The following is a 20,290-nucleotide window of genomic DNA, read 5'->3' on the forward strand; positions in this document are numbered from 1 at the left end:
TACCACTGACATTTTCCACTATTTTTTCCAACATTATACAGGAATGAATTATGCAAATCAATCAGAAATCAGCTGCAGCCATGTGTCCTTTCACTGTCTTTCCATGTAAGCAGCTTTGGAAGGGAAGTATCCCTTCTTTTGCATACATCTGATTCAACTTCTTCATTCACATTACTGGGATGTATATTGTTAAGATTATTAATTATATGTAGAACTTCTTCATCATTTTATTATTTTGAGCTAATGCAATGAATGCAGGTTTCCAAAAGTCAGGTCTCAACTTCTCACAAGCTTGCGTGTTTCAATTACATGGGAACAAATAACTTCATTCGACTGAACACACAGTGCAGAAGTACTTTGTCTGCTGCAGTTGTAAGAGAAGACGTGGAAGGCATAGTCTGAGCTGAGGCAGGTCATCTAAAGCAGGCCACATCTAAATATAACCCAAACAGCTTAACACACTGCAAAACAAAAACACAACCAGGCTGTGAGCTGGAGACCTCAAGGGGACTTATTCAGATCAACCGGTGAGACCGACTAATATGACTAACATGAAATGCAAGTTAAGGTTGTTGTGTAATTTCCAATAGGACTGCTTTACATTAGCATGCTTATGTCCTGCATGAATAGTGGTGATACCGTGCCAGAAAGTTGCATGCTGTGCAGAAAGCACGATCTACAGACTGATAAGGTTTCTACATTGTATAATTCACCTTCATACTGTACGCGAAACTCCTATTTATGAAAAGAATTCAAGTGCCCCTTTCTCTTGCTTTTGTCTCTACATATAGAAATGGAGGACTTTGAACAGGAGGCCATAAATGAAGACTTGATTGAGTTTGCTATTCGAGAGAGCATTCAAGATGCCTACAAGCTGCCATGCTCAGTGCAAACAGATAGGTATGGAAAACCAAGAAGGGTCTTTAATGTTTATTATTAATGAAAATTGACAGTTAGGTCAATAAGTATTTGGACAATCATACAGATTTTGTAATTTTGCCCGCATACAATGTCACAGTGGTTTTAAATGAAACAATCCAGATGTGATTGAAATGCAGACTTTCAGCTTGAGTAGCATTCCCAGTATGCTTCAGATCACGATCTGTTCTCATTCTGAAGCATCATCCAGTCACTTTTGCAGCATTTGGCTGAATCCGAGCAGAGAATACAGCCCTATGCACATAATTCATCCTGCATCTAACCAAGTCAGAACACTGTTGAGGAGGTAGGCGTACCATTGTCAAAGTCTACAATCAGCAGAATGTAAATACAGAAGGTTTACAACAAGGTGCAAACCACTGGTTATGCTCAAGAACAGGAAGGCCAGATTAAAGTTTGCCAGAAAACATTGAAAAGAGCCTGCACAATTGTGGAAAAAACCAAGATTATATGAACTTTTACTATACTTAACCTGTACTTATGGACCTAACTGTATTGTTAGGAGTTGTTTATGTTCCAAATTAACAAAATTTTAAGGCAATCAGCAATCAAAAGTATAATGAAGCTCTATCATAGTGTTTCCAGAGTAAACGCTTTCATTTTCATAGGAAAAACACAAATAGTGTGGAGTTTATGAAGATTATGGCAGCCATTCAAAAAGGTAACGTTCCCTTTAATCATGTTTGCCTTTTGCATGCGGCATTAAGCAAAGACGTACAAGGCGGGCGCGCCTACATTTAAACTCACTGTTGGTCATAAATATTAAAAATGTTTCCCTGTGAGTCTCCTTGTGGCTCTTGTTTGTATCTTGGCAGGTGATGTGGATGCGCTGCAGGAGCTGTCAGGTTGCGCGTCTGCCTTCAGAGAGAGTGACAGCAGGGGCTGGCTGCCTCTGCACGCAGCAGCTGTGCAGCTGCAGCCAGATGTCCTCCACACAGTGCTGCAGGGTGAGAGTGAAAACCAGTGTGATGTCAGCTTGATCAAACTATTTAGTGGAATGTAAGCTACAATTACTGGAGCAGTGGGCTGAGTAGATTTCCACCTTTAACGCAGTCTTAATGGTGTTCTTGTTGCAGTGTTGGAATCCACCGACCTGACCCTGGAGGAGCAGACGGAGGACGGTGATACGGCTCTGACTCTGGCAGCTGAGGCCGGCCAGGTGGAAAACATCAAGCTACTTCTGAAACACGGAGCTTCACCGCACAACAACAACAGCAGGAATGAATCACCTCTGCTAATCGGTAGCACAACACACTCAGACAGCTGACACAACACCTTCATTATTATGCTTTTTTTTTATGGAATCATTTTTTGTTTTCCATTTTTGCAGCAGTGAGACAACGCTCATACGACATGGTTCTTTCCCTCATCATGGGCGGGGCCTTCGTAGAGCAGGTGTGTCTCACCAAGTGGAGGGCCATTCACGAGGCAGCAAAGGTGAATGGAGCTGAATCTAAACTCAAAGTTCAGGTTTAAGCACAAAATTTTATTTTTCTCTAGTTTTTATTACCTTTCTTTCCTTCTGTGTTCATGTGTGTCCTATCCCTCACCCCAGGAGGGTTGTGCAGCTATTATGATGCTGTTACTCCGACATGGAGCCAAAATAACAAGCAGAGACGGTCATGGCGTGACACCGCTGGGGATCGCAGCTGAACATGGCAACTCTGAAGTTTTAGACATACTCATACACCACGGTAAAACAGTATATGTTGTATCATGCCTCATAAAAACCTCCTGACGGGTCAGACATTGCTGTATTTTCTCTGAACTCCACTAGGTGGTGATGTGAATGCCCAGGCAAGCAATGGAGACACAGTCCTGTATGATGCAACCGGATCTGGAAACCTGGACTGTGTCAAGCTGCTTTTGGAGCACGGAGCCAACCCAAATGTTGCCAGCTACGCCTGCCAGCTGCCCATCCATAGAGCTGCGTATGAAGGATACATACTGTGAGTTCATGCAACTTTAAGCTCACTCTCAAACCCAATAACATCTGACTACATTCAACAACATTCTAACTAATAATCCCCAAAATAAATAACTTGACCAAAAACACTTTCCTCTAATTTTGCAGCCAATTTGAATGTAAAGCATCTGTCTCCGCAGCTGCAGTGCTTTCTCTGTACTCATCGCCACAAAGAGCCCTCTGTTTATCACTGTTTTTCACTTCTGTCACTGAATAACAGTAGAGCTCACACCACGATCTAATGAACATTTTTGTCTCTGTTCTGTTTTGTGTTTGGCCCCGCTCTCTTCCTGTTTATCTCCCACCCACCTGATCTCTCTCTCCTTCTTTCTCTTCAGAATCCTGAGGACTCTCATCCCTATCACCACAAAGAGAGCTATTCGCCTCTCAGGCCAGAGCCCCGTCCACTCTGCTGCAGACGGGGGGCAGGTTCAGTGTCTAGAGCTGCTTATCCAGAAGGGTTATGATGTCAACGCCCTGCTACATGCACACATCTCTGGTACGAATCAGCTGGATGCGCACGTGCACACAACATCAACTCAGGCCATTTAGTTATCATAGTGAGTTTCTAAATTATGCAGGACTAAAGCGGTACACGCAAATACACACATTCGGTAAATGCAAAGATGCACGCACATGCAAAAAACAAGTGCAGATGAAAACATCTCTTCAGTGACTGTGAAGGGTGCTTCAGCCCCCATCACTGATAAAGTTGTGGTTCATATTTGCGACATTGCACTGCAAAAAATGCAAATCAGTGTGAAGTTTATCCATCTGAACACAGGACTAAACATCTATACACTGGACTACAGGGAGTGCAGAATTATTAGGCAAGTTGTATTTTTGAGGAATAATTTTATTATTGAACAACAACCATGTTCTCAATGAACCCAAAAAACTCATTAATATCAAAGCTGAATGTTTTTGGAAGTAGTTTTTAGTTTGTTTTTAGTTTTAGCTATTTTAGGGGGATATCTGTGTGTGCAGGTGACTATTACTGTGCATAATTATTAGGCAACTTAACAAAAAACAAATATATACCCATTTCAATTATTTATTTTTACCAGTGAAACCAATATAACATCTCCACATTCACAAATATACATTTCTGACATTCAAAAACAAAACAAAACAAAAACAAATCAGCGACCAATATAGCCACCTTTCTTTGCAAGGACACTCAAAAGCCTGCCATCCATGGATTCTGTCAGTGTTTTGATCTGTTCACCATCAACATTGCGTGCAGCAGCAACCACAGCCTCCCAGACACTGTTCAGAGAGGTGTACTGTTTTCCCTCCTTGTAAATCTCACATTTGATGATGGACCACAGGTTCTCAATGGGGTTCAGATCAGGTGAACAAGGTGGCCATGTCATTAGTTTTTCTTCTTTTATACCCTTTCTTGCCAGCCACGCTGTGGAGTACTTGGACGCGTGTGATGGAGCATTGTCCTGCATGAAAATCATGTTTTTCTTGAAGGATGCAGACTTCTTCCTGTACCACTGCTTGAAGAAGGTGTCTTCCAGAAACTGGCAGTAGGACTGGGAGTTGAGCTTGACTCCATCCTCAACCCGAAAAGGCCCCACAAGCTCATCTTTGATGATACCAGCCCAAACCAGTACTCCACCTCCACATTGCTGGCGTCTGAGTCGGACTGGAGCTCGCTGCCCTTTACCAATCCAGCCACGGGCCCATCCATCTGGCCCATCAAGACTCACTCTCATTTCATCAGTCCATAAAACCTTAGAAAAACCAGTCTTGAGATATTTCTTGGCCCAGTCTTGACGTTTCAGCTTGTGCGTCTTGTTCAGTGGTGGTCGTCTTTCAGCCTTTCTTACCTTGGCCATGTCTCTGAGTATTGCACACCTTGTGCTTTTGGGCACTCCAGTGATGTTGCAGCTCTGAAATATGGCCAAACTGGTGGCAAGTGGCATCTTGGCAGCTGCACGCTTGACTTTTCTCAGTTCATGGGCAGTTATTTTGCGCCTTGGTTTTTCCACACGCTTCTTGCGACCCTGTTGACTATTTTGAATGAAACGCTTGATTGTTCGATGATCACGCTTCAGAAGCTTTGCAATTTTGAGACTGCTGCATCCCTCTGCAAGATATCTCACTATTTTTGACTTTTCTGAGCCTGTCAAGTCCTTCTTTTGACCCATTTTGCCAAAGGAAAGGACGTTGCCTAATAATTATGCACACCTGATATAGCGTGTTAATGTCATTAGACCACACCCCTTCTCATTACAGAGATGCACATCACCTAATATGCTTAATTGGTAGGCTTTCGAGCCTATACAGCTTGGAGTAAGACAACATGCATGGAGAGGATGAAGTGGACAAAATACTCATTTGCCTAATAATTCTGCACTCCCTGTATATATGTAGAGCAATATGCAAAGTCAATGCTTGGTGATGTTGGGATTTTCTAAAGTGATGAAGTTTCCAGTCCTCTTAAAAAAGTCGTTTATATTTGTAAGCACAAGTACTGTAAATGCTGCAGAGAACTACGGGGACCTCAGGAAGACTCCTCTCTACTTCGCTGTGTCCAACGGTGATGTGACCTGTTCGGAGAGGTTGCTGGCGGCTGGCGCGAGAACTGACCTGGATCCACTGCGATGCATACTGGTTGCTATACGTGCTGAGAGGTAAATAGCGTATGTACATACAGTGCTGTAAAAAAGTATTTGCCCCCTCCTGATTTTTTTGTCACACTTGCATGTTTCCTATCGTCACACATTTTAAAATTAGACAAAGCTAACCCGAGTAAATACAAAGTACAGTTATTTAACAATGATTTAATTTATTAAGGGAAAAAGCTGGTCCAACCAATCTGGCCCAGTGTGAAAAAGTAATTGCACCTGCTTGGTGCAATTCAACTGTAATTAACTATATTTTTTATAGAAAGCTGAATTTAGTCACTATTCACTATTCAAACCCAGGCCCGATTATTACCTACTGAATGAGGAATTTGTGTGAAAAAGTAAAGGAGGCTAAAAGATCTCAAAAATCAGCTCATTGTTTTAAAATTTAAAGAAACTTAAGAACAGATGAGAAACAAAATCATTGCTATATATCAGTCTGAAAAGGCTTACAAAGCCTTTGTAAAGCCAACATTTCCTGGAGTGCTTGGCCTACCAATATTACTCCAATAATTATGTCATGTTTACCAAAATGTGGCCTAGTCAAAGCCAACCACTTATTAGATTTAAAGGACAATTACTGTGTAAAATATTTAGTGTTTACACAGGTTACCTCTGTCTATTATCTGAAACATGCTCACAGGCAGTGTGACAAATATGCAAAACAGTAAGAAATCAGGAAGTACGATTAGGCAAATATTTTTTTAACATCACTATAAATGTAATTTGACTATACAGTACATGTAATTTCTGACTATTATCATTTCTGGTATTGGCAGCGCTGTGTTACAGCAGAGGCATTAAAATCTTCTTTTTTTATTTCTGTAACCAGGTTCGACTTGGTGGAGCTGTTGCTGTCCCATGGAGCAGAGGTTAACTGTTATTTCAGAGTGATCAGCAACACGGTGTTCCCCACAGCACTGCAGTACTGCTTCAGAGACCACGTCATGCTGCGATTGCTGCTCAACAGTGGATATCACGCTTACAAGCACGTATACCTGCTGTGAAATTAGTCGATATTCGATTTATTTACAGAGGATATGTAGTTCAGATTCATCAATTTCATTATCGGATTTTTGCAACCGTACAGGTGTTTCCAGTGCGGTCATGGTGACAGTGAAGAATTGGATAGTACCTGGACTGAGCTGCATAACCAAGCCTATCAGATTTACAGTCAACCGAAAGTCATCTCAGTAAGAGACACTACAGGCAGACACACAGACCATCTGTTAGCTAACCTCTACAATATGTCACTTCCCTTTTCTTTTCTTTTTCAGTTCTGTGAGTTTGTGTCAGTATCATGCCTTGCTCACGTTGTAGGCAAAGTGGTAAGGATGCTACTGGACTACGTCAGCCATGTCAGCATTTGTTTTAAGCTCAGACAAATCCTGCAGAGGAGGCCGGAGTGGGATGAGATTTCTGACATACTGGGTAAAACTGCAGAGACAAGTCTGTAGATAAGAAAAACGTGCAAAACATGCACTCTAAAGCAGAGAAAAACATGACATTTTGAAAAGTGATTTAAAAAGCTGGAGGTTATGTGTGTTTCTGTGTCCAAAGGGAAGCCACGGTCTCTGCAGCACTTGTGTCGACTGGTAATCAGAAGTCACATGAGCCTCAGGACCTTGAATGACCCTGAAACTATGGCTGCTGGTCCCTTCCCCCCAAGGCTGATGAACTACCTGACCTACAGAGAGCGTGACCTGTACGGTGACCTGTTATCTGTGTGAAACACGTTTTATTTATACATGTGACTAAAGTGTGAAAACAGCCAAAGTGCTCATTTAATGCAATACCTTATTTCAGTTGTTTTTTTACAGACTGAATTAAAAACCAAAAAATGAATGTCTAGTATATGAAATAGATGTCCCTCACACAAGTGTTTCAGTTCATGCATGAGGAGAGCTGAGCAAGTGTGACCTGGTCCTGGACCTTTGCAGGGTGACGTGTGTTAAACCTTGGATGCACGAGTGACTGGACCCAACATTCTTCCATAAGTGGGTCAAAAATGGCCTGTGTTAATTATGCCGCTTTTGTTATTGTGATTAAAAATAATCTTTGTGTTATATTTTATACTATATTTTGGTTCAGACAAGAATGATTTGATGTTTGAAATATTTTTTTCACATTTTGAAAATTGGAAATGAAAAAAAAAATACAAACCAGCAACAGAACAATGTCAACATCCATTTTGTTTGTGTGTCGGTATGAGAGATACTTCCTCTCTTTATATTTTCTTTGTCCTCCTGTCTGTATGAAGTTTTGACCTATTTCTGGCTGTAATCCCTTCACACAGGTACATTGATTTTGTCGCACTGACTGCTGACTTTATGATCTTCGTTACTTGGATCTGAAATCTTGTTGTCTTCGATTGGCTTTTTTTCCTGGGGCCCAGTTGTGACTTTTGTCACTGTGATTGTGGTTTGCCGTTGGGAGCAACCTTCCAGCCGGCTTCTCATATGTGATGCAGCAAGCTCCTTTGAGAGCTCGGTGAGGACGACCCGTCATGCAGTTGCGATACCAGATACCAATGTGAAGCTGCACCACAGCACCATGGGCCACCTCTGTGTTTTACACTGGCAGGTGTAGGTGCCAACAAACCGTGGAATGTGATTAATTGTGTTTTTTTTTTAATCCTTTCTGGTATTTTCCTCCATGCCGTACCGCTGAATGCAAACTCTGTGCTGTAAACCTCTTCAGAAGACACTGCACAGGAGGCAACATTATCTGTGGTGATGTTGCGTCTTGTCTTTTTGAACCTAGTGCAAAACTGCTGGACCGGGATTTCCCCCAGATTCTGAACTTCTTCCCCTGACTGTCTCCCAATACAAACCCGTCCAGTTCTTGCATAGGGGATGCATGCATCACAGACTCAGAAGAACTTTTGGATATGACAAGCTTGTTTGGCATCTACTGTAGAAATTTGAACCTCCCCCTGAACAGCACAAGCTGTTTATCTACAGTGACACAATCACTGTAAGTGGTAAATGTGTGCTGCCTGCTAGTTCTTGCTGTTTAAAATAATCTTCTTAACGTGTTACACTCTTTGTGTTCAATAAAATATATTTTCCTGACAGTCGCAGTTGACAATAATCAAAGGTTCCCATGAAATTCCATAGGAAATGATTACGGGTATTTTCTGGCCCACTTATGGAAGCTTGGGGTAGTAACACAAAAACTAAAACTTTGTACATGTATAAAAGGTAAGTTAAAAATGTCATTGGCGTAATATCAAAAACACTTTTTTAAGGAATAGTTGGAACATGAAATTATAACAACTTTTCATTAATTAGATATTGCAAGGAAAAGACCACACCAGATCCTTTTTGACCCACTTATGTGTCTAAGGGTTAACAAAATCTCAAGCCCACATGGCCATTAAAGAGATGACGGGTAAACCTCGCATTAATTGTTTCATCCTTCTTTTTTAGTGTCTTGACAATCTGGTGTCTTAAAATGTAAACATAAAAGTCATAATATCAGTGAAATATAATAAACTGTGACATTTACAAAGTTGTATAACCTCTGTGTCTTTATGATCTGATGACATCCAATTACCAAAGAATGAATTTATTGTTTTCTATTTGAGTTAATAGTCAGGAGTCTGTGCACAACCAAAAGAAAAGAAATCAAACGAAATCAATTCTTGCAACTGATATTTTTTAAAACCAAAACTTTTAAACAAAACAAGGTTTAGTATTAGTGGACATTAGTGAATGAAGAGACAGAATCTGTGGTGAGCACTCTACTGAATTTAAAGCCTGATTTCATGACCAGTAATACCCACTGTTCACCCCCTAACACAGCTTAATTTTCCTCTAGGTTTGAATTATTGGGAGGTATTGAAAGGCGGGATCTGAGTATCTCAGATCTCTTTCTCATTACTTTCATATATTTTTTTAGTAAGTATACAAAACATACAAGTTTCATTATATAATTTTTCAAGGGATCTTATATGTGTTTTCACTCTTGTATGCTTTTCATACAAGTTTCATACAAGACAGATAAAAACTTTATAAGATTTATATATATCTTTTCCATATGGGTAAGAACACCATCTTCCACATTGCAAGGGTCCTCCCCATGTCCCCAAGGGAGAGCCCAGCCACCTTTTGAAGGAATCTCAGTGGCCACTACCCAAAACTTGTGGCTAATAAAATATATGTTACATTTTAGGTCCCATTTCTTTGGTGGGTAAACCAACTAAAGTTGGCAGAATTCAATATAAATAAGGCTTTTGTCCCTCACTCAATATGTTTATCTACTATTTTATGTGTTTATAAATTCATCAAGACTGGCATAAAAGAGAAAGAGAACTTTTTGCTGAAGGATATGTAGCGGCCAAGCCTGTGCCGTTTTTTCAACTATATGTCATGCGTCTTACTTCTTGTGTTGACTATATTCTGAGCCCAGTTGGCTATAAACAAAGGTTACAGACTACTACATTGACAGGACACATGGTCTCTGAGCTCACAGGCTTTTTGTGTCTCTGCCTCTCAGAGCAGCACCTCCCAAAAAAAGATGCTGCATCATGGTGCCTACACTTTAGTACGTTCCCCTCTGATCCCTCTCTTAAGGCCTGAACAGCAGCTGTGGAGATTAGAGAGGAGAGGCCACGGACACACACGGAGGATCTCCGTCACATAAACTCGGTTGGCCAGGACAGATCTGGTTCAGACTGGAGTGGGCTTCAGTGGCAGAAGACTGGATCCAGAATATGCCGACAACTTTTTTCTTTGCCATTAAGGACCTGAATTAACTTTGAATTTCTACTAGTTTCATAGTGGACCGTATCTTTTGTTGGAATTTCCAATCCCAAGCGTCTTCATTTTGGGGTCTACACCAGATCATAAGCAAATCAAGAACCGGCCTGTCTGCATTTCTGTCACTTCTGTGCTTATCACACTTTGGCCATGAGCTGTTTTGGGTATCGTCGAGAGCTGAGTAAGTATGAAGACCTTGATGAAGATGAGCTTTTGGCTTCTCTCAGCGCCGAGGAGCTGGCTGAGTTGGAAAAGGAGCTGTCGGACATCGATCCTGATGCCAATGTGCCCATAGGACTCAGACAGCGAGACCAGACAGATAAGACCCCGACAGGCACCTTCAGCAGAGAGGCCCTCATGAAGTACTGGGAGAACGAGACACGTAGACTGCTGGAGGATGAGTTAGGTGGAGCAAGTCCAAAACTGGTTAGTGTTAACATTTATTTTATTTTTATGTTTTGGTTCTGGTGTTCTATTAGTTTTGCTAAAGAACAGAGTAACTTAAAGTAACATTATTACAAATTCTTCTAGTAAGACGCTGTCCATATCACATGATCCTGCTAGCATTTCAAGATTTTATTAACTGTATTAGTCTAAAGAGCTTGGAAAGAAAAGCATCTGGACTTCTTTAGGTTGCTTGAAGACATTTCACCTCTCATCCGAGAAGCTTCTTCAGTTCTAAGGTCAAATGGTGGACAGTCCCAGATTTAAGTCCTAGCGGACTGTCCCCCAAGAGGGTCATGAACCCCCTGTTGATCCTCTACCTAGATCTGACCTTAGAACTGAAGAAGTTTCTCGGATGAGAGGTGAAACGTCTTCAAGCAACTTAAAGAATCCAGACGCTTTTCTTTCCAAGCTCTTTAGACTACGATGGTCTGGATGACTGAGAACCTTCACAGACATTAACTGTATTAAAATACAGGATGAAGAACAGGAGGAGGACTGTGTGACAGAAGAAACCAGTGAAGGAGAAGAGGACAAAGATGATGAAAATGAGAAGGAGCAAAAAAAGAATGAAAAACAAAGTGAGGAAGAAGAGGAAGCAGAGAACAGTGATGAAGAAGAGGAAGAAGAGGAAGAAGAGACGGAGAGTGAAGAAGAACCTGTAACAGAAGAGGAGGAAGAAGAGGACGAGGAGGAAGAAGAACAAAATAATAAATCAAAACCTGAACCGTCAAAAAATTCAGGGCAGGTGACGTCGTGGGCCGAGAACCTAACCCTACTCAAGCCCCAGAGGGTGGAGCCTATTAGGCGGACTCCTCCTCCTCCTCCTCCACCACCTGCTGACCCGAACACCACTGGAAACCCAACTGTAGTCGATGACGCTCTGCAGCGAGTGCTTAGAAATGACTCTGAACTCACTGAGGTTAATCTCAATAATATAGATGACATCTCACAGGTACAAATAAAATTCTTTCATAACAAACTAATTTCACAAAATATCTTCACCAACATGTCACAGGAAATGCAGATAACTATGGTTATGATAACAATAATAACAATTAGCTGCTGACTAAGAATTGCATGAATCACAAGATTAGGTTCATTTAGGTTTTGATCCTTCTGTGTGTTGCTTCACTTGTGTTATCATAAGGCAATCAAACAAAACAGGTTTGCAATCAGCTCTATCGTGAGTTAAACAAATTTGTGACTTTTTGAAATTTAAATCTATAAGCCTTGTTTCCAAATCCAGCAGTTTTGCTCAACTTTTAGCTAAATTTCACAACCTGGCAGATGAAGATACAGGAAGTTCTTTACAGGACACTTTGCAGGCCTTTTTAGCAAAAAGGAAAGAACTGAGCAAAATGCTAATCAGCTATCTTCCGATGATGACTACATTTTTTAGCAGCTTTTTAAATTTTATCCACATTAGCATCCTAGAATGGGCGACCGTGGCTCAGGGGGTTGGGAAGCGTATCTGTAACCGGAAGGTCGCCGGTTCGATCCCTGGGCTCTCTGTCCTGGTCGTTGTGTCCTTGGGCAAGACACTTTACCCTACCGCCTACTGGTGATGGCCAGAGGGGCCGATGGCGCGAAATGGCAGCCTCGCTTCTGTCAGTCTACCCCAGGGCAGCTGTGGCTACAACCGTAGCTTGCCTCCACCAGTGTATGAATGCGAGAGTGAATGAATAGTGGCATTGTAAAGCGCTTTGGGTGCCTTGAAAAGCGCTATATAAATCCAATCCATTATTATTATTATTATTATTAGAAACAAAGTCATGAGATGATCACGTTAGTTTCCAAATTATTTCTCATTGACTAAAATAGATGCTTGCAGCTGTCACCCTGGCTGAGGCTGGCAAGTCCAAACCACCCATGAGATTCAGGGGTCGGCAATCGATTTTCCTAAGGAACCACATTAAAAACTGAATGTGTTGGAAGGTTTGGAGTGGTGTGGCTTTCCAAAACAGTCCCAGTTTCTCATGTGCTCTAAAATCGGTGTTTGATGCTAAAGCCATTCTGGTGGGTTGCACAATAGAAGCAGGAAAGTTACTCATACAAGTTGCGGCTAATTTTAGTATTGTTGTAACAGCAGCTTGGGACCAAGGCTTTGTGTCAGTGTGGTAAACACTGGCCTTTCTGAAGTGTCAGATGACTTCAGGAATGTCCTGGCGTCTATGTGGTGGTGGCAGTGCTGAAGGGAACAGAATCATATTATCTTTCACTTTTTATAATGCTCTGTGCTTCGAGGTTCTGATATGTCTGAAGAATATAAATACTAATAATTTACTTCTCAGGAAACTCTCATCCGATTTGCTGAAGCATTGAGGTCAAACACACACGTGAGAACCTTCAGCCTCGCAAACACTCGAGCTGACGACCACGTGGCTCTGGCCATTGCTAAGATGCTAAAGGAGAACTCCTCCATCATCAGCCTGAATATAGAGTCTAACTATGTGTCTGGAAAAGGCGTGATGGCTCTGGTTCAAGCACTACCAGGAAACAACACCTTGACGGAGCTCAGGTTTCATAACCAGAGGCACATGTGTGGAGGACAGGTTGGATTTCTTCCTTCTCATTCCTATTCTGTGTCTGTGCTGTGCTAATGACATCATGACATCATCATGAGCAAACACGTCTTGCAGGTGGAAATGGAGATGGTGAAAATTCTGAGGGAAAACTACACCTTGATCAAACTGGGTTACCAGTTCAACCTACCTGGGCCGAGAATGAGCATGACAGGGATCCTCACCAGGAACCAAGACCGCCAGAGGCAGAAACGGCTGCAGGAGCAGAGGCAGCAGCAGCAGAACCAGCAAGGGGCACAAGAAGGAGCTGTTAACCCCAGAACCACTGCACTGGTTTGCAGCTTTACTTTGTCTAGCTGGACAGCATCCCGCACCCCACTTATACTAAAATTTATACTGACTTTACTGTTTTCAAAGTTCTTATTTTTGTGAAAAGGAGTAAGATCTTCATCATAAATGTTAACTCCAGAGCTGACGATCACTCCAAGGTCATCGTTGACACCAAACTACAGAAGGAAAACTGGGGATGCTAGAATAATAAGGAAATTTAAAAGAGAATGTAAAAATTAAATAAACACAAAAATCTCCTGAAATCTCATTAAAATGTTCCCTGATGGCTTTATGATTTCAATCAGAAGTCATATTTAATAGGTCATGGTATTTATTTTGCAAATTATGTCCAATTTTAGAGTAAAATAAGCAATAAATCAGGGTATTGTTGAGGGTGTAGCTGCCTTGTTATTGATAAATTGCTATGTCATCAGTCTGCAGTGATGTCACAGTCTGATACTACTCATTTTCGACACCTAGTTCAAAAACAAAAAAACAACTCCCTTTTAAAAGTTGGACGTCACTAACCCCTGGGTGAATGAATTTTTGGCCATTTATTATATACGTATTTTTATTTTTCACAGTTCCTCTACAATGCTAAATGAACACCTGCTCAAACTTTAATGCGCACCCTTTCACCTGCACAGCTTTTCCAGAAATATTACTTTTTCTGTTTATCCATTTATTTGTCTATGCGCCTTTCTCTGCCAGCAGAGAGGAACGCCAAGTTCATCACCTTACAGCTCACCCAGGGCCTCTCCCTGGTCCTCACCTAAACTGCCCCGAAACGACCTGGCTAAAAAACAGACACCCCCTGCGCCACCTCCTCCCCCACCTCCACCCCCGCCTCCTCCGCCACCTCCTCCTCCACCTCCTCTCCCGCAGCAGGAGAAGAAAAAGCCCACGAGGATGATTGCAGAGGTTATCAAGGCGCATGAAGCGGGCAAGAAAAAGACGGTGAAAACAAAAGGGAAGAAGGGGAAGAAGGGGAAGGTGTCGGGCAATGATGAGACAAACGGCATCCTTAAGGAGCTCAAAAATGCCCTTAGGCCAGTGTCGGTAGAGAGGAGAGGGGAGGAGGGCAGCAGGCCATCAACACCAATGAGGTCAGCCCATGATCAGCTGATGGAGTCCATCCGCAATAGCAGCATGCGCAATCTGAAACGGGTAAGTGGTGTTAAATTGATGTTTTTCTAGCCCCAAATTTGCTTCTAATTACTAATAGTCACATTAAAAGTTGTAGCAGACTGAAACTTGATTATTTAGAAGTGCACTCAGCCAAACATTGTGTGAGGTTAGAGTGCTTCGAGCTTTAGTGTGAGAAAAGTTCAAAATTCAACACTCAAGCAGAAACACAAGCAGACGAGCAGAGCTCTTGAAGCAAAATTGCAGAGTCTCTCGAAAGCAAACTGAACAAGCGGGGAGTTTAATTTAGATGTGCATGACACAGAGTCAGCGGTGTCTGAGTCATCTCTGTGGCTGACATGCTATGTTCTGTCTGTAGAGGGTAGGCAGGCAAAAGGCTACTTGCTGCCATCCAGCACTTTGGCGTGATCACAACGCTTTTACAGCCAGTAAATAATAATGACGGCCAAACAAGTCAAGTATTTTTATCTTGAAGAGGCAGATTAACTGATATGGAGGAAAATATAATAGGACAAACAAGAGGGAACTGCAAATGAACCCATCTGGACTTTGTTTTTCTGCTATTATTCTGAGAGCTAAACTATTTTTACCTCCGAGAAAAGAGATGCTTTTGAAGCTTTATTACAGCTCTTCACATTGTTGGAGTGGAAAATTAGCTCTGCCCTCAGATAGCAGGGTCTCCAAGTGTAGCTGTGAAATTCCAGCCACTTAATGCAGGTATTTATAGAAACTGTTGACTGAAACTTAGATAAAGACAGACACAACACCTTACCAGAACACAACACGGACCAGCAACACACATTTAACACATCTACTGACACCAGCGAGGACATTACGCACATCACTGATGCAATGCTCCAGTTTGTGTTAGTCAGAAATCATAATGACACAATGAAAATGCTGTATCCTGCTATTACAACTAGGAAAATAGTTCATCAATGGTAGCCAATGCGTCTGGGTGATGAATCTAATAGATGTAGCTAGCTAGCTTAGCATTAGACTGGGGAAGGGAGAAAACATTAGCTAATGTACAATAACAAAAATTTCATAAATATGTGAACCGATAAAATTACTTGTCGTCATGAGTTGACCCCTAGATTGCTTTAGATGCTAGCAGGTTGCTGCCATAGCCTATAGTGTGCGTGAAAGACAGCAATTTGTCTGCAAACACTTGCTAACTACTTACCGGGTGGTGGCAAACCTTGAAAAAGTGCAGCGCAAACTGGAAACAGAGAACGTTCGCCTTCAAAGTAAAAGTTGTGCATCCAACAGATTATAAAAGGTGGTTTACAGTTTGCGTGGGACTCTTCACAGTTTCACTACTGCTTGTGGAGTAGTTGGCAAGTGTTTGCAGACAAGGTGGCATCTGCCATGGAAAACAGGCAATCTGGTAGTGACCAAAACAACTTCAAGGACGTTTTTGCCAAATGGTTGGGGAATAAACATTTTTGCCCAGGCATCCAACCACCGTGCTTTCTTGCTTGATTTGGGTCAAACAAAATGTCAGAGAGATGAAAGTCACGTGGTGAGCAGTAATGTGCATTAATACCTCCTAGCTTGATTATATCATTGTCTTTTCCAGGTGGAAGTCCCTCGTCATCTACGATAAAAGTGTCATAAAAGACATCATCTTGTTATCATTTGGATACTGATGACGATGGACTGACCGACGGTGGTGAATGATGACAGGTGAAAACTTGGGTTTTCTAAGGAGGCCGACGTGAATTCTTACTCATAAAAAATACACTGGAAATTTGCACTGCAATGACAGCTTTACATTTTAAAAATGTTGAATTTGTTTTTTTTAAGTATTCACAATAGGAATTAGGTACATGGCATTTGTATTTTAATTTGTGGAAGGAGTGAACTAATTTGTTTACTGACAAGTTTTCTAAATCGCTGTTTCCTTAACTGTAAATATGATTTGTTGTGGTTGAACTGATTTAAATATAGCTAAATATAGCCACCTGCTGTTTACAATACCACTTGTGGAAGGATGCAGACTCTTTTCTGACTCTTTGGTTTCTGGATGAGCTCCATTTGAAAGAAAGGGGTCAGGCTGTTAAAGGGAAGAATGCAGTCAGTCCCACGGAGCCACTGTTTTTGTGTTTATCAGTGAGTCAGCTTACTGGTCAAGCGCCACTGATGCATATTCCCACTTCAACACACTCACAATACACCCACTCAAGATAACACGCATTAAAGCAAGGCTTTTGCGCTCTTTGAACAATTCACAGTGCATGACAAGCGAAGAAACTACGCAAACAAGCGTGATTAAAAATTTTATAATATCAAATAAAAACCGATGAGCCCCATATTTGTTCAGCCCGGTGAATGCCAGTGAATGGCACAGCCTATGACCAGTAGCCTAGCTTGGGACGACTAATGACAACTAATGTTTGCTAATGTTAGCCACCTTTAAATAACTTTTTGTAAGTACCAGCTGTTTTTTAGCAGTGTGTGCTGAAATGTATTTTTTGGATGTGTGTTACTTTCTAACAGTTGGTGTTTCTTTTAAGCTACACCGAGTTTCTCCAGAGGTTTTGCTTTTTGGATAAGCTGCCATTGTAAACAAGAACGTGCTCTTCATGACTTGCCTGGTTAAATAAAGGTTCAGTTGACTCACTACACCATTTTGTGGTACAAAGTGGTATTGCACAAATGTCCAGGCCTAGTTCAACTTCAGCTGATATCACTTCAACTCAACATGCAGATGTTTGAGATATAAAGTTATAGAGCAGCTTTAGTTAACTTTGGAAGGTTTTAATCCTCTGAGGTGTAAGTCATCATAACCTTAACCTTACCCAATAAACCCTGTTGAATAGATTTTTTTTAACGTTTTGAATAAGAAATAGAATAGATTTGACGCATGTCTGTAATTCAATTCAATTCAATTTTATTTATATAGTGCCAAATCACAACAACAGTTGCCTCAAGGCACTTTATATTGTAAGGTAGACCCTACAATAATACATACAGAGAAAAAAACACCCAAATCAAATGACCCCCTATGAGCAAGCACTTTGGTGACAGTGGGAAGGAAAAACTCCCTTTTAACAGGAAGAAACCTCCAGCAGAACCAGGTTCAGGGAGGGGCAGCCATCTGCTGCAACCGTAAAAAGGATGATTTCTGTTTATCTTGATTTGAAGACTCGGGAGAGCATTTTAATAAAAATAAGAGGTGGCATCATGAAAGTAACAATAAATATTTTTAAATGCAGGAATTTATTGTAATCCTCCGTAAATTTAAAAGAATAATACTAATACAGTGCAAAAGTGGCATAAGTACATTCACCAGTCACTTTGCGAGGTATATCTGACGTGTACTAGACTGAACTCCCTTTTAGAACACTGCCTCAGTTCTCAGTGGTATAGATTCAAAAACCTGCTGGAAACATTCCTCAGAGATTAATAGTCCATATAGATAGTCCATATTAACTGTCAGCATCGCACGGCTGCAGGTACACATCCATGATGCGAATCTCCTCTACCAGACCCCAGAGGTGCTCTATTAGCTTCTATCTGACTGTGGGGGCCGTTTTAGTACATAAACTCATTGTCATGTTCAAGAAACCAGATTATCTGAGCTTTGTGACATGGCAACAGTATCCTGCTGGAAGCAGCCATCACAAGATTGGTAGACTGGGGTCATAAAGGGATGAACAAAGGGCAGAATGGATCCATTCTTTAAGGTTGTTTACACCAGAGTCTGATCCTACCATCCGGATGGCGGAGCAGAAATTGAGATTCATGAGAGCAGCCAATGGGTTTTCCAATATTCTATTATCAAATTTTGAGAGCATCAGTTTCCTGCTTTTAGCTGACAGGAATGGTACCTAGAGTGGCTTCTGCTGTTATAGCCAATGTACTCCAAGTTTCAGTTAAATGCATGCAGAGATGCTCTTTTGCATTTGGCTGTAACAAGTGGTTTTTGAGTTACTGTTGCCTTCCTATGACCTCAAAGCAGTTTGACTATTCTCCTCTGACCTCTAACAAGAAGGTTCTCTCATCCAGAGAACTGCCACTCACTAGATGTTTTGACCTCTTTTGGGTTACTTATATTACCTCTCTTCCCCATTCTGATCCTCAGTTTGAACTTTATCAGGTTGTGGTATGCCCTGTTAGAGCAGTCACACTGACATGATAGTCAGGTGCTAGTGAGATGACAAATCAGAATGGAAAGAAGGAATGACGTGTCAAGAAGACGATCATATGAGGTGGGGGATGAGAGTTGAGAGAGTGAAATCAAGAGACTGAGAATTGTGATCTATTAGTGTCAGCCATCCTAATCCTGGTCTTGTGTTTGTTTATATGTCTTGGAAGAGTTCCCCAACTCCTAAATCCACAGAACAGCTGTTCAAAGACAGCAGTGTCAGGCCCTGAGAGGTGGCAACGGCCAGAAAACTACAGATTTGATCAGGACCGACAGTCTCCAAAGCACCAGTCACTTGATCATTGGGTTTATTGTGCATCAGAAGGCTTAGGTTTCAACATTCAAGATTCAAATTTGCTGAAAAAATGTTTTTTATTTCACATATAGCCACTGAGTCTGAAGACTTCTTCTCATTGGTGGAAGACAGGATGGAAGACATAAAACGTATTTCAATAAGCTCACTACATTGCACAAATTTGCACAAATGAAAGCTGCAGAAGTTGCAACAATAATCTAGATGTGAGAAGTCTGAATATAGTTAAACTGGGCTCCTATGGAGGGGACTATTTATACTGGAAACCATTCTATCAGTGGCATCCGATGCACAGCAGCTCAGTATACACAATACTAGCTAAGTGTCCTGCAGTTTAAAAAAAAGAAACAACTTCCTCTACTCAAGCACAGCACTTTGTCATGTCTGTCAAGCTGTAAATAGAGGCATTCTTCCATAAAAATCATCGATAAAGAGCAGAGACTTCCTGCTTGTAGATGCACTCAGGGTGGTCACTACACTATCCCATATGGAATTCTTGCCATGATTTTAAGGATGTACACTGGGTTTAATGCTCTGCAGAGAATTTTAAAACCCTTTTCTGAACCACAAAAAATGTTAAGCAGGCAAGTTTTCATGTATCACATATTTTGCCAAAGCCACACATAACCCAGAGCTGTTAGGCCTCTGAGTCACAACATTCGGGTTGTTTGAAATATTAACATAGGCAGCTACTGCTGCTGTTAGAAGAGTACAGTTAACTATTACAATGATGAACTCCATTGATAAAATGTCAGTGGTGAGTCAGGGGTGAGCAGCATTTTATTTTTCGTAGGGTCAAAAGCTGACACACGTAGTGCCGAATTATGTTAACGTGGTAGATTATTTTACAATAGACTATTTACTATCGCAGAAAGGCTGACTATTTAAGGAACACTTTTTAAAACACTTTTATGTGTTATGTGCCAATTCTGATATCCCCGTGTTGGCTTTGTTCTATATCATTATAACAGTGTCGCTCCAGGATCAACTTACCAAGAAATTAGCTAATGGTTTTAGCTTTTTCCACCAGATCTCAAACTTATGACATCACAAGAACGTGATTGGTCAGTGG

The 20,290-nt window shown here is 41.3% G+C and overlaps 2 protein-coding genes across 3 annotated transcripts; both read left to right on the plus strand.

The window, feature by feature from the left end:
- The first annotated feature begins 458 nt into the window (after positions 1-458).
- On the plus strand, positions 459-8,618 carry asb15b (ankyrin repeat and SOCS box containing 15b). Its single transcript, XM_082511043.1, has 14 exons — positions 459-527; positions 792-900; positions 1,548-1,600; positions 1,755-1,886; positions 2,016-2,180; positions 2,270-2,376; positions 2,495-2,633; positions 2,717-2,888; positions 3,244-3,404; positions 5,406-5,550; positions 6,377-6,532; positions 6,635-6,737; positions 6,822-6,975; positions 7,105-8,618. The coding sequence occupies exons 2-14, from the start codon at positions 794-796 to the stop codon at positions 7,272-7,274; spliced, it is 1,764 nt and encodes a 587-aa protein (XP_082367169.1). The 5' UTR covers positions 459-527; positions 792-793; the 3' UTR covers positions 7,275-8,618.
- Positions 8,619-10,138: 1,520 nt separating this feature from the next.
- lmod2b (leiomodin 2 (cardiac) b) lies at positions 10,139-17,380 on the plus strand. 2 transcript variants are annotated; one of them, XM_082511044.1, is made up of 6 exons: positions 10,139-10,733; positions 11,230-11,706; positions 13,046-13,306; positions 13,394-13,609; positions 14,318-14,773; positions 16,335-17,380. In XM_082511044.1, exons 1-6 carry the CDS (start codon positions 10,458-10,460, stop codon positions 16,359-16,361), a joined length of 1,713 nt encoding a protein of 570 aa, XP_082367170.1. In that variant the 5' UTR covers positions 10,139-10,457; the 3' UTR covers positions 16,362-17,380. The 2 variants fall into 2 exon arrangements, with proteins under 2 accessions (XP_082367170.1, XP_082367171.1); XM_082511045.1 differs by having other exon boundaries at positions 14,321-14,773.
- Positions 17,381-20,290: the final 2,910 nt, after the last annotated feature.

This window comes from Aulonocara stuartgranti, assembly GCF_965226115.1.
Source record: "Aulonocara stuartgranti genome assembly, chromosome: 17".
Classification (NCBI taxonomy): domain Eukaryota; kingdom Metazoa; phylum Chordata; class Actinopteri; order Cichliformes; family Cichlidae; genus Aulonocara; species Aulonocara stuartgranti.

Bases quoted from the DNA above. Each gene is read 5' to 3' on its own strand.
- lmod2b (XM_082511044.1), top strand. From the start codon at position 10,458: ATGAGCTGTTTTGGGTATCGTCGAGAGCTGAGTAAGTATGAAGACCTT. The intron at 11,707-13,045 runs GTACAAATAAAA...TTTACTTCTCAG, and splicing joins ATATAGATGACATCTCACAG to GAAACTCTCATCCGATTTGC. The intron at 14,774-16,334 runs GTAAGTGGTGTT...TGTCTTTTCCAG, and splicing joins GCATGCGCAATCTGAAACGG to GTGGAAGTCCCTCGTCATCT.
- asb15b (XM_082511043.1), top strand. From the start codon at position 794: ATGGAGGACTTTGAACAGGAGGCCATAAATGAAGACTTGATTGAGTTT. The intron at 2,377-2,494 runs GTGAATGGAGCT...CCCTCACCCCAG, and splicing joins CCATTCACGAGGCAGCAAAG to GAGGGTTGTGCAGCTATTAT. The intron at 2,634-2,716 runs GTAAAACAGTAT...GAACTCCACTAG, and splicing joins AGACATACTCATACACCACG to GTGGTGATGTGAATGCCCAG.